A 13765-nucleotide genomic window follows, 5' to 3' on the forward strand; every position below is an offset into this window, starting at 1 on the left:
ACGATAAGATAATGTCTGGCTTTAGTGGGTGCATCTTGATGGAAGATGAATCATACGTAAAAGGAGACTTCAAACATTTACCAGGACAGCAATATTACACCGCAAAGTCTCGCACAGAACGTAAGAAAAAGTACAGGTAGGGGAAAGTCGTCTGCCTTTAAATGCAGCAGCCTTCAAATGTTGCGATTTTTTCTTTGTTCTCAAAAGCATAAATTATATTCTATTAACTATTAGTTAGCTATCCATCATCCTCACAAATCATCAAAAAATGGAGAGCCTAGCTCCTATTTCCTAGATGCTAGATCAAAAAAAATGAAAATGAGCTCTAAACTGTAATTTTGATGTTCCACAAATCATGTGATTTTTCATAGTAAAAATCATTTTACAAATAAATCTTCCATTGTGACACATAGAAGGTTAATCAGGCTTAATATTTCTGTTAATACATTTTGGTTCAGATGACACAATTTTTGTGTCCTATCTTTCCATACATCAAAACATGTGAAATCGAACTCCTACTTTTCTCTGACGAACGTCATACAAATACTTATAACCTGCTATCTTGCTCTGGCCGGGATGTTTCAAGTTGACAATTTTCAACTTCAATGGCTTTTTCTTCCAAATTTTCATGTGCAAAACAGTGCTTCAGAAAAATGTAAAGAAAAGTTATTGTTTAATGTCTTTTGACTGCAGTGATGATTTTAGTGAGTGCGTTAGGCTTCAATCTAATCATTTATAGCCCATTTAGTTTTATTGATTCAATATTCTCAGTGAAAAAAAAACATTTAAAGGCAGCTGCCTCGCGTTTGAAGGCAGACTATGCCAGCTGCCTTCATACAAATCGACATCACTTTTTTAATTTCCTCAGAAGGAAAAACTGAGGACTTGCGAGTGCTAAATATACGCCGAATGAGCAAGAGAATTTTTTGGTGTAGTATACAATAAAATCCATTTTGTGGATTCTTCAGAAAAAAATTTTAAATTTGGAACTTCATTTTTCGTTTGAAGGCAGACGACTTTCCCCTACAAAAATTATGAAAAGTTTCCCAAAAATACTTGGTTTGGATGGCGATCTGCTCATGTGGACGTCAGAGCAAGGCGTTATTCATGCAGGACAACATGAACTCGTCAATTTACATCACGGAGTGCCTCCAAAAACGCTTGTTGCCTCTGTACATATGCCATAACATACCCCCGATCTTCTGGCCAGATTTGGCGTCGTGCCATTACTCAAAAGCAACCAAAGAATGATACGAGGAGAACGACGTTCGTTATGTACCCAAGATGAATCCGCCAAACACTCCAAATCTCCGTCCAGTTGAAGCATATTGGGCTATTATCAAATACGATCTGCAGAACAAGGCTAAGCGCGTCGAGAACATCGAGGACTTCAAGAAGAAATGGAATGAAACAACCAAAAACCGCGGTCATGATCTTGTACACTGAGAGAAAAAGAGAGTGCTATTAACATTTTTTCCTCATGAGTTTAACACTTTTTAGGTGTAAAAATATATCAACATTTTTTAATGTTAATCTTACACCTTTTTAAGGGTAAAATCAACATGAAAAAGGATAACTTTAACCCCCAATACACCTAAAAAGGGTAATATTTACACCGATTTCGGATCAATACTGCAGGGTAAAATTAACATTTCCGGAATGTTATTTTAACTTTTTCGGATTTCTCTCAGTGATACTGATCTTGATGGGACGACTCAAGAAGAAGATTCGAGATTTCGCCAATCAAATACTTGAATAAAAAAACTAATATATCTAATAAATCTACAATGAATTAAAGTTTCAAAAAATATTTTTCTTTTTTCTAATATTATGTAGACTTCATTTTTAAAGCTTTATTCTTGGGTGCAATCTTATCGTGGACACGCTTTAATTAAACACTGAAGTATATTGATGTAAGAAATTATTTGTGCACTTTAAAATAATTTTATAATAATAACTGAACATTTTAACGAAAGTACCATAGGTGCCAGATCGTCCATAAGCTATACCATCGGCCTACACCTAAAGTTCAGATTATTTCTTATAGATTCCCAGTTATTCTTATTAGTGTAATATTAAGGTACTTACAGAAGAGAGAACTATGTTAACTTTTCTTTTATGACAATTTCACATGACGCTATCACATTGCAGAATCATAAAACCCAGATAATCTAACACCTTATACAAACCTATCCTCCTTTAAATCGCAACGAGATATTCTAAGGTCACTGCACTTGTATAGAAAATGGGTAATGTGAATTGGAATGGCAATAGAACGAAGCCACATGACAAGAATTCATGTTCAATCAATGAGAATACCTTTAGTATCTTTTCACTTGAGGGACTTTGAATGTATTTTTGAAAAGGGCTTAATGCAAAATAAAAATTCATAGTCATATGACAACAGCACAATAATACAAATCATACTTATTGTGCAGATGAAATGGTTTCTTGTATGTCTTGAAGCAGAAATGGTGAAAGGATCAGCGCGCGTGAGAAGAGTCAATTGAAAAGATCGTCGTCAGAGTCCTTGGAAAAAATTTTTCTGAACCCTTGCTTTAGCTTCGGGGTATCTCGGAATCAAAGGGCAAAGAGCAACAGTGACATGTTCTTCATGTTAGAATCCGAGGGAGCATCTTGTAATCTATTTATGGGGAATTGCGATTGAAAATCGCGCATATTTCTATATGCGCTGATGCTTCTAGGACATTTATTATATTTTATTGCTTCATCTCTTCTATTGTACAAAAAATATATATATTTGAGGGTTGAGAGCTTTTTGAATATTGAACAGATATTTTTGTATTGTACCAAGGTACATTGAAGTTATGCTTACAATTCTCACACAGTATTTAATTTTAGTTAAGGGAAGAGCACCAGCGATCGGCAGTGTCCCTCTGGTCGTCAAAGTTTATTGTCATATTATTGCACCAAATAAGATGAACTTTTAAAATTATTAGCCACTTTTTACCTTTTAATTCTTACAAGAATTTAGTGCATTTGTGTAGATTTAATTTATAAAACCAATTTTCCGTGAGATTCCTGATTAAATTCGTGACGATCCGAGGTACAGAGTACACAGTAGCAATTACATCTATTTTTTTATTAATTTATTGTAAAATTTCAAAGTTCAAACGCACAGATATAGTTAAATGGATCACTAATATACGGATTAGCATACACAAAAATACCAAATAGTATTTTGAGGCTAATATTTTCGACTAAATATCGAGCATGTCTCTTAAAATTCCGATCCAGGGTACTTTTCCCTTATCTCTTTCAGAAAATGAATATAGTTGATATAATGATCAATATACAAGGTGCGATTATGAAAGAATCACTATAATACTGGAGGTTAAATATTATTTTTCTTGTCTTGGAATTCATTCTTTAAAGACTTTATGCCCTAGAAGACAGACTTACGGCTTAAGCCGAAAAAATGTTTAGTGAGAAACTGATGGTAATGTAGTCTAATCATTAATTCGATTTATAATTAAGTTAAGTCATTTCTTGGCTTAAGCTGAGAGAGTATCCTGTACTATATACACAAATAAGAATTTTTCATAAAACAAAAAATATCTATTATGGGAGGGCGAATCTTAACGGTCACCGAATTTAAATTTTTTACATAAATTCATGATAAACATCATGTATTTATATAGTGTAACTGTCTAGGAAACGAATTCACCAAAAAGAATACAAATAGGAAAAGACAAAGAAGGAAAATATTATGAAAACGGACGTGATGTCAAACATTTCGCGAGAAACTTCGAGCATACTTTGAGTAATTTTCCCCGTTGCAGGACAAGTGTAACAAAATTATTTGTAATGACCAGCGCACAATAACTTTTGTTTGTAAACATGTTTTCAAAATTTCCCATGAGAATGAGCGAGATGACTAGATTTATATCTCACTCACTCTCATTGAAATGTCAAAAACATGTTTACAAAACAAAAGTTATTGTGCGCTGGGCATAACTCTGTCGGGATATTTTTCTCGCTTTATTGCTAAACTAAAACTTCCTCAAAATATTTTTCCAGCACAGATTTGGATATCAATTGCGCTGAATTAAATTATCTAAAATCGTTTGGTTTGTGAATAATTTGCGGTAAATGTCAATAGGTTAATAAATTTGCTTTTAGTTAATTGGAATACAGATGAACGTTGTAGTAAGTTTATAGCTTTCTGGATGGGGTTTGTAGTTTTCCAGATCAACTATAATCTGGAATGAAGTTTTCTAAGCGTACGACCAATTCCACAGTTGATAACCCAGTCTAGTTTTGAATGAACTTATTCCAATCTTTGTTAGTTATATGACACACTGACCCCGTAGGTAAATCATTTGAAGTCTTTCGTGAACTAATTCACTCACTTTCGTCGGCAACATTTCCTTCATGTTCAGTTCTGAATTTATGCATTACATATAACCCAGAATAACAAGAAGTGAATGGAATTATTTATGTTATAAGAAATGAGTAGAATTAATATTTTCTGCTTAATTTTCCACACACACGCCCCAACAATTGGATTGTTAGGGGATGAAAATTAACATTAGTCATAAATAAAGTTGTGAGATGAAAGCTAATCCCATTTTTCTAATTTTCAGAATAAAGTTTTGTCTTTTCGACAAAGCACTCCTAAATGTCATGCAGTAAAATCTAATTAGTTTTAAAAGAATTTTAACAGAAATAATGAAATTCTCAATGTTTGATGAGTTTTCTGCATTAATCAAATTTTTGAAAATAATACTTGGAAGACATTAAAATTAACGAATGTTAGCAATAAAATAAATTAAGGGTACAATACATTAAATTAATGCTGTGGGTGTAAATGTTTGGATGGGTTAGTGTGTCAATTCGATTCGTCCAATAAAATGAATGGGGGAGACATCACAATGCAGATCCTGAGGATGTGGCACAAAAGGGAAGACACTGAAGGATGGCACAAGATGATGAAGAGAGATCCTTCCATTATTTGCAAAATACCATCCTTCGGGGGATGATTAAAAGGGAGGGTGACAATGACTGAGATGTCATGGTATATCTTCCACCGCAATGTCTAAAGGGGTAATTTTACATTAAAATCATGCGGATGAATGTCGTCTTTTCACCATGATTTTCCAAAAGATTGGGGTAGGGGGATTCTTCCCTTTTTGCGATTGTTTAGCTTGTCTGACTCAAGACATCATGTGTAACCCCTCCAAGACGTGAAATGACCTATTTATGGAATTTAATTTTCAACGTCATCTCCAAAACACGTCACACACTTCTAATGCATACTATGGAGACATCACCATGAGGTAATAGATAACATTATTCCCCATCATGTAATCTCATTGACTTAACGCAATTCACCATTATTATTTTTCCTATAAACTCGCACATCTTCTCAGCACATCATACAAAATGCTTATGGTTTGAGAATTTTTTAATAACAAGATTTTTATGGATGATGCACCACGTACAAGGACTCATTTTGCATCAAGTGCCAATAAATAGCACATGATGTTGTAAGGCAATAAAAGAGCAGCAAAGGCATGAGGCAATACACGAAGCATAAAGGCTTTAGCAAGATTTTTATTTTATTATAATATTTCGAAATATTTAGAAAATTGCGTTCCAACAACACAATTGAAAACGTTTTATTTATTATTGGTATTAAAATAGATTTTCGTGTGGATGAAATTATTTTTACAAGCTGCAAATATTATATTTCTTAAAAACAATCAATTTATTAACGAAGTTTTTCTCTCTTGAAATCTGTCTTATTGGAGAGAAATCATAGACATTCACATGCAGCATAACGTTTCCCACGATTTTTCTGCCAAAAAAATGAATATTCACTTTAATAATATACTTAAGTATGTATAGGTATGTATTGTGCAATAGGTAGTTAATTAATAGTTTTCCATGGTCTATCTTGGTAAACCGATTTTAGAACGACCGATACTTATCAATTATGTATAAACCTAGAGGTCAATTTGTTTAGATATTTATCTCAGGACTTCGGTGACCCCCATATATTTATATTTCAGTTTTAATTCACAATTCTAAGTAGGGGAGACCGGGGCAGGTTTAGTATTTCATAGTTTGCCTGCGAAGGAATATTGAGGAAACCACTGTTTATTCTAAATATACACTTCCCTTTCTATTCAGTGAAATATTTATCAGCCTCATACAAACATTTCTTGTACAAATTATACTCAATGAAAAATTGCATTTAGTGGCTAAATCTACCCCGCTCTCCCCTAAAGGTATTTAGCATTTTAACCGGTTTATAGATAAATTCGCTACGCTTCAATTTCCAGTTGAAGTCAGTTCAGGCTTGTGAATAATTCCAATACCTTTCTAAAAAAAAATTAAACTTCACGAAATTGAATGAGTCCTTTCATTTTTGTCAAATTTGATCATGTTGAAGCAAATCTGTGCACTCAAATCGCATCAAATGCGCCAAAATGCTTCATTATGCCAAAAATTCCTCACTGTGTAAGCATCACAACAGATTTAAAAAAAATTATGGCAGAAAATAACTATAGAAATTAAATAATAAAATCATTTGAGATATTTCTTATCCGTTCATAACAGCATTGTACAACTGATCAATATTAAATTAAATATGAACAGTTGTCATACTTAAAACTTTAAAAGTAGTAAAATTTTCATTCAACATTCAACAAAAAGAAAACGAAAAGTTTTTCACTTTAACTTGAACCATCTCAGTTGATAATTATTTAGAATAAACCATATTAAATTTTTAGGATTTCTAATTAAATAAGATTGATTTTTATGACGCTGCTAGGTCTTTTAAATTTGGTAAAAATGAACCGAATAGAATTTTACCGCTCTTACTCTTTCAACCCGAAATTAGATATTTATAATCGTCTCGGTTTGTCGATTTCTTTTTAAATTAAAATTTTAATTATTTTCAATTTCAATTTTAATTTGAAAGACAGACATAACTAAATAAAATTTCAGTTTGAAAGAGTAAGAGATAATATTTCAATGGATCTAATTTGACTGAATTGAAAATTAGCGGAGTGGTTTACTGACCGAACTTGATTTCATATACCTCCACCATTAATTTCAGATCAAGAAAAAATTCGTCAAATCGACATTTACATTCCGTTCCTTTGCAAATATTATGAATATACTCAATTTATATTATTAAGACAACATTTATAATATAGTCCTATGTAAGTACTCTGTATTTTTGGGCATGAATAAAATTCAAAATTAAATTCAAATTCAAATACGTCTATTCCACTCTTTCACACATTTTTTCTTCTTTTGAACTTCACAGCAAATTCAATTCCGTTTAATTTAAATTGAATGTTAAAGAGTGGGGCAAACTTAATTTAAATATTTGAAAATGAAAGGTATGTGAATTTTGGTTTCATAAAATTTTACAGGTCAAGAAGGTGTGCCGAAACCTGTATAAAAATTAATAAATGGCACCAGCACGCCTTTTAGGTCAGGAAATTTCCATGAAATCAAAATTCGCATCACCGTATTTCTCACACATTTTGCATATAACTCATTCTTTTGCGCACAAAATGAGATTGAACTAAATTTAAATTTTTCTGATGTTTAAATGAAGAAAAAGAGTCCGAAAGAGTGGGACAGGATATGCGAAACAATGGAGAAAGAAAGATGTGTGAATTTCGATTACATAAATTTTCCTGATATAAAAGGCGTGCCGGAGCGGAACCATAACAAATCGAAATCAGATATAATTGTCTCTTTCTGTCAAATAAAAATAGAAATTGACAAAAATTTGCAATTTTACTGTTCACTTGTGTTTTGTCGATTTATAACTATAGGGGGAGGTGGGGCTATATCGGGCTGTGGGATTACATTAATATTCAATTTTTTCGCATATTTCCGAAGGATACTGGATCTTAACGTAATGTAATTTAGATAGACAAAATAATTGTGAATCTAAATAAAATAGATGTAAAGATCAGCTGCCTTTAGAAATATGCGAAAAACTCGTATATCAATGTAACCCCTAATATAGTCCCACCTCCCCCTACAGACTTTTAGCGCATTATAGCACAACTTTTAGCTTGGTATGATTTCATGAAATCAAAATTTTCGTTCAGTTCTTTCCCAAAATATTTGCACAAATCTATCCCTCTATTTCGGTCTTAAAATTCGACTGAACTACATTTAATTTAGTGTGAAGTTCAAAAGGAGAAGGGTGCGAAAGCATAATATATACATATACAAAGCTTTTAAGAAAAAAAAGAATAAGAATTTTAACTTTATGAAATTTTTCTGATCTAAAAGGTGTGCCAGATCCATAAAAATCCATTTTAAAGATTTATTCGTGTACATTTTCATGTATGAGCTGGGCACTTTATATAATTTTATTAAAAAAAAGAAAAATAAAAAGAAAGATAGTGCAACCTTTGTGTGAGAATGAGAACCAAATTTTTATCTCCTTATTTATGCACTCTGAGCATAATTGCTTAAACAGAAACCAGTTGTTTGCTTTTAAAGATATAGCAAATAAATTATACCCTGTGGTGTACTCCTCGTAACTAAAAACTATTTTCAAATAATATTTAACGGGTAATGAGTACAACTGGTTTTAGCTATATGTAAACGAGAAAAAAATAGGCTTAAATTATTACAAGAGAACAGATTTTCATGTGTTTCCCCAGAATGCTTCTTGAGGAAAGAAAGAAAAAAGTTCTAAGTTTCCAAATAAAAAAATCCCCTCAGAGGAGAACAAAATATTTTTAAAAGAAACATTTTATCGACTCTTCTTTTCAAGTCATTCCGATGGAGATTGAGAACTGCTTTTCCCGCCCTCATCCTCAGCCGCTCCCCTTTTATGGAAAACAGATAGCTTTATACGTACTTTGTTCACTTCTTTTTACAACTTTGGGAACAAGTGTAAAATATTTATAGTATTTACAAAAATATTGGTAAAGCTCCCTTTAATACAGTATTTCTGGTGAAATTGTCGAAGAAAGTCGCCTTCATAAAATAGCAAAAGAAAAATGTTTGCGTAACACGATATCCCTCTTTGTGGATTTTGTAATCAAAACTTTCTAATGAATGAATTGGTAAAGTAATATCGCAGAAAAAGAAGGTGGGATAACATCCCATGTTACAAGAAATTTAAAGTTAGTATTGAAGAATTTTGTCTATTTTATCATTTGACAATTTTATGGTATTTTAAATATGCGAGAAACATTAAAAAAATCAGTTAAACAATAGAAACACAATTTAAAGAAACCAAATTTTAATAATGAAGTAGATTTTCCGAAATTAACATTTTGAAATTAAATATTACAGATTTATAAATTATCAAACCCATAGCAGATATTGAAATACATTTCGTTTAATCGCTCAAAATAATGCAAATGCATGATTATTTGTTATCAGGGTATTTCCGGATTTCAGTCTAAATTAATAATTAAATTTTTTGACTGATGCATGAATCTGTTTTAAAATAATTTATTAGCTTAAGCCATATAAGCAGTAATGGCGATGTACAAATGATAAATAGCCGATTATTTTTGACAGCCGTGATAGCCGTTCTTTTTGCGCAATATATTTATTAAATTGATCAGACAAACAAATATAGCGTTAGTACAAAAGTTCTTGATAAGTAAATTCGTAAGTCAGAAAATTTTTACAATATTGATTTAATTTAATCTTCAAGTCGTTAATTAAAAACTTTATTATTATTTAAAATCCTAGAGCTTTTAAATTTCTTCCTTCTCGAGTTTTTTACATAAATTTGTTTACGTTGGTAACGAGATTTTAACTTGGATTCTTTACAATTTTATTTTGTTAGAGTAAACCCTAATATGTTAACCAGGAGAAAATCTTGAAAGTCAGCGACCATTAAAAATTAAATTTGGGAGTTTTGTGAAATATTCTTAAGATTTTTCTGTCTGATAAATAAAAAAAATGTACTAATAAATAGAAAAAAATGTACACAAATAATTTTGCCACGCTCAACTGGTAAACACAGATATTTTGTAAAATATGTTTATTACCCTAGATCGAAGGAAATTGAAGGAATTTGCAATTATCTTAAATTAGTGTGTATAAATGGTACAAAGTACAAATACATTAGTTAATAATACGTTTTATGGGACAGTTTCAACATTTTGATTGAATTTGACGGAATTGATTTTACAGATGATATTTTTCAATTAATTTTTAAAAATCGGTTCTGAAAATATGTTCTTTTTTATTCACAAAGCTATTACAGCATTTTTTTTAATTTTCAGTTCAATTTTGAAATATCTTTGGTGTATTGAGATATCTCGATTATTAATATTTCATTTTATAGTTTTTTAATGTTATGTTGGTACACAGGAAAAAATGATTTTCTGATTTACAAAAAATGGTTGTTGAGAAAAAATTAGAAATGGAAAGACATTTTATTAAAAAAAACAAATAAAAAAAACAATTAGGGGAGAGTGGTCTGCCTTTGAATGCGGCAGCCTTTGAATGTTTAAATTTTTCTCTTATTCTCAAAGCAAAAATTCTATTTTGTGAACTATAATTAATACTATTAACTATTTTCTATTAACTTCGATTAACAAAATGGTATTTATTCTTTGGGAAATAACAGAAAAATTGAAGCATTCAAAGGCTGCCGCATTCAAAAACAGGCAACTTTCCCCTATCCAAATTTTTTATAACTTTTTAAAATGTCTAACAGAATCTGTCCTAATACATAAAATTTTTCAAATGCAGTAAACTATATTTTTCTTTTGATAAATAAAGCGTATATTACTTTAACTAATTCTATAACCTTTTAACCCTTTAAGAACGAATGGGACATCAGTGTTCCAAAAAGAAAAACCATTTTTCTGACTATTTAGAGATCAAAATAAGTTTCTATAGTAAAAAAAAATTGGAGCACCGGTGTCCTACTCGTCCTTAAAGAGTTAAGGACTATTGGGTCATCGGTGACCCAAAAACAAAATTTCTTCAACGGATATTTAAAGTTTCGTTTTGCCAAAAAAAGTGACGTTTTCGAATCCCTGTTTTCAATCCGATCGTCCATAAAAGGTTAACTATTTAGGTAAGGTATTAAGTATGTGGGACATTTGTAATTTAAAACTAGATACAATAATTTTTGGTGATCTTCCGGAGCCGTACAAAATTTTTCTAGGCTTGCAGACTAATTTTTTAGGAAACTTAAAATTAAATGAAAATTTTCGTTCTAGATATCTTGGTCTCCGTTTAGTTGCCTTAGTTTACCTATTTTACAGTCCTGATAAAAAGCGTTGTTCAAAAATATTCATTGATGGAACATTAAACGAAAAGAATTAACTACAAAATAAATTTAACAGAAATAAAAAAAAAATCATATGAAATATAGGGCTCTGAATTTTCGGTTTTGAGTTGAGAATAAAATAGAATTTCACGGAATTTAATTTAATCAAATGTAAGTTGTACATTTACGATGGCATTAACAAGTAGGACGGCCAATAAAAAAAAACTGAACAAATACCCAAAATTAATTTTCACTGTTAAAATTGATAAAAAAAATACTTCAAAAGTGCAAATCGTTTTTTTTTTTGTAAGGGCATATTGACCCGATTAACAAATATTCATTTCATGTTCAGAGTATTTGGAAAGCAAATAAAACTGTTGCCTTTTTTTAATTTAATTTTTAAGGGTGAGATAATAGTATACATAAATTATCTTTAATAATAAGTGTGGTGTCATAGTAAACAGGTATAAAGGTAGGAGTTGTAAGAATAGGTAGGTATCTTAGAATTGATAAGTGCCAGGAGAATCTTTGTACACTTTTCCTGCTGTAATGAATTCTGATAGCTGTATAACTTACCTCCAGCAGGTGCTACAATTGTAAAGAGATGGGCCAAGATGAGGGCCCTCACTGGGGCCGATGCTGGCCAGTACATGGCTGCTAGAGACTTTGACGACACTGCACAGGTGACACTCTCATTGCCATTTGTTCCTCTTCAGTGAGTGTTGAATTTTTATGAATCAGCCCCAAAGATTAAGAAAAATCTATCCTTCTTTCGAGATTTCTTTCTCTAACACCACACCTAAATACCCATTAAACTCTCATCCAATATCATTTCCTGCGCCACAAATTTTCACGCGAAAAATTCAGTGCTAGATGTCCTATCGTCTTCGTGCTGCCACTTGACAACTTTTATCACCTCATTATGTCTTACCTGGAAAGAAAGTGGCAAAAAAAGGAATTGTGAATAAATAGAAAATAATTTTACAGGCAAATTATCGATTTTATATATTTCCATATAAAATTTTCCCCATAATGCTGAAATGTTCCACTTTTGCTTCGATTAATAAGGGGGAGTGTAAGTGACGATTGACTTTCCAACAAAGAATCTAATTAAATATGGAGATGTAAGGAGAAAATGTATTTAGGAAGTAATATTGGGTGAATAAGGGGGTGGAAGGGGACTGGGACTTCCAATCAACTTTATAAGATGTCAATTAGAAAGTCTATAGAAGTTGTGAAATCAAAATTCTAAATTGTAAGAATTTTCATTAGCATTTTATTAGAAAATTCGTTCATTGCCTTTTATAGTCCTTCCTTTTTTCCACTCCACATGAAGTATCACAAAAAAATATCTCGTTAATATTCCTTTTAGGGTTTTTCACAGAGTCCAAGTGAAATATACATGATATTTACTGGACGACAAAAAAATAGAATCCCTTTGATGGAATATTGTGTATACACTACGTGCTTTTTTAATATTGCTCTATTGACTGGGTATATGTTTACAAAATGCTGTGAATATTCAACTCGTTTGCCCATGCATTAAAAACACTGTCCATTTTGCAAACTAAAAAGCATAAAATAGGCACTTTGATGATTTCATGGTGGAAATATCAATGGAAATATAGTCAAAGTCATTGAATACCTTTTATCATGATCTATATTGCATTTTCTTAAAAACACTCTCCTCTACCATACAGTAAAAAATGCTACAGGAAGGATTTTTCAGACGAAACTAATAGTTGTAGTAAAAGTTCTATTGTGAAAATTATGTTGAAAAGAACAATTAAGGGGCTTCTTGGAAATTACAATTTATTAATTTCACCCATAATATTTTCTCCAAGACTTGTCCAGCTTATACTGCACGGTATAAATTTCTCTTCTGGAACATTAATTTTACGAATTAAAAAAAGGACAAAGTGTATTTTACTAGGTATTCACACTGTAGCAGAATAATTAAAATTTGCAGAAAATCCCATCTAAGACTTTAAACTGAATTTTAAGAGCCATCAATCCAACTTTGTATTTGATCGTTTCTAACCAGTTGCATTCGAAGAGAAAATTTGCTAATTTGTTCTTCTTGATTTAATAGAACTTTGAATAGTCATAGGGTATAGCTTGCAGTAAATAAACTTCTAGTAAATTTTACAGAATTTACAGGAATAAGTAGGGAAAAATGATCCATTTGGATCCATTAGATTTCGAAAAACCACGAATTTGTTTTTTTTAGGCTTTCGAAATATTCTGAAACTATCCTAAACTTTCAGTTTGAAACCCGTATTAGGGGGAGTTGGGGCTACTTTAAGCTGTGGGGCTAGATTGTTATACGACTTTTTCGCCTATTTCTAAATTAAGCTGGGCCTTACAACTATTTTATTTAGATCCACAATTATTTTGTCTATCCAAATTGCATTATGTTAAAACCCATTTTCCATTAGAAATATACGAAAAAATCGTATAACAATCTAGCCCCACAGCTCAAAGTAGCCCCACCTCCCCCTACCATTGTATAGT

At 31.4% G+C, this 13765-nt stretch overlaps 1 protein-coding gene across 11 annotated transcripts in view; it reads right to left on the reverse strand.

The window, feature by feature from the left end:
* Positions 1-13765, reverse strand: part of LOC129807231 (disintegrin and metalloproteinase domain-containing protein 33) — a 595021-nt gene that overhangs the window by 384071 nt on the left and 197185 nt on the right. For 3 of the 11 annotated variants that reach the window (XM_055856366.1, XM_055856365.1, XM_055856364.1), the window contains exon 2: positions 11828-12182. The exons of the other annotated variants lie outside the window; for them this stretch is intronic. In XM_055856366.1, coding sequence (XP_055712341.1) covers positions 11828-11903 — 76 coding nt within the window. In that variant the 5' untranslated portion in view covers positions 11904-12182. The remainder of the gene's footprint in view (positions 1-11827; positions 12183-13765) is intronic. 11 annotated transcript variants of the gene reach the window in all.

The sequence above is a fragment of the Phlebotomus papatasi genome, chromosome 3 (genome assembly GCF_024763615.1).
Source record: "Phlebotomus papatasi isolate M1 chromosome 3, Ppap_2.1, whole genome shotgun sequence".
Taxonomy (NCBI): Eukaryota; Metazoa; Arthropoda; class Insecta; order Diptera; family Psychodidae; genus Phlebotomus; species Phlebotomus papatasi.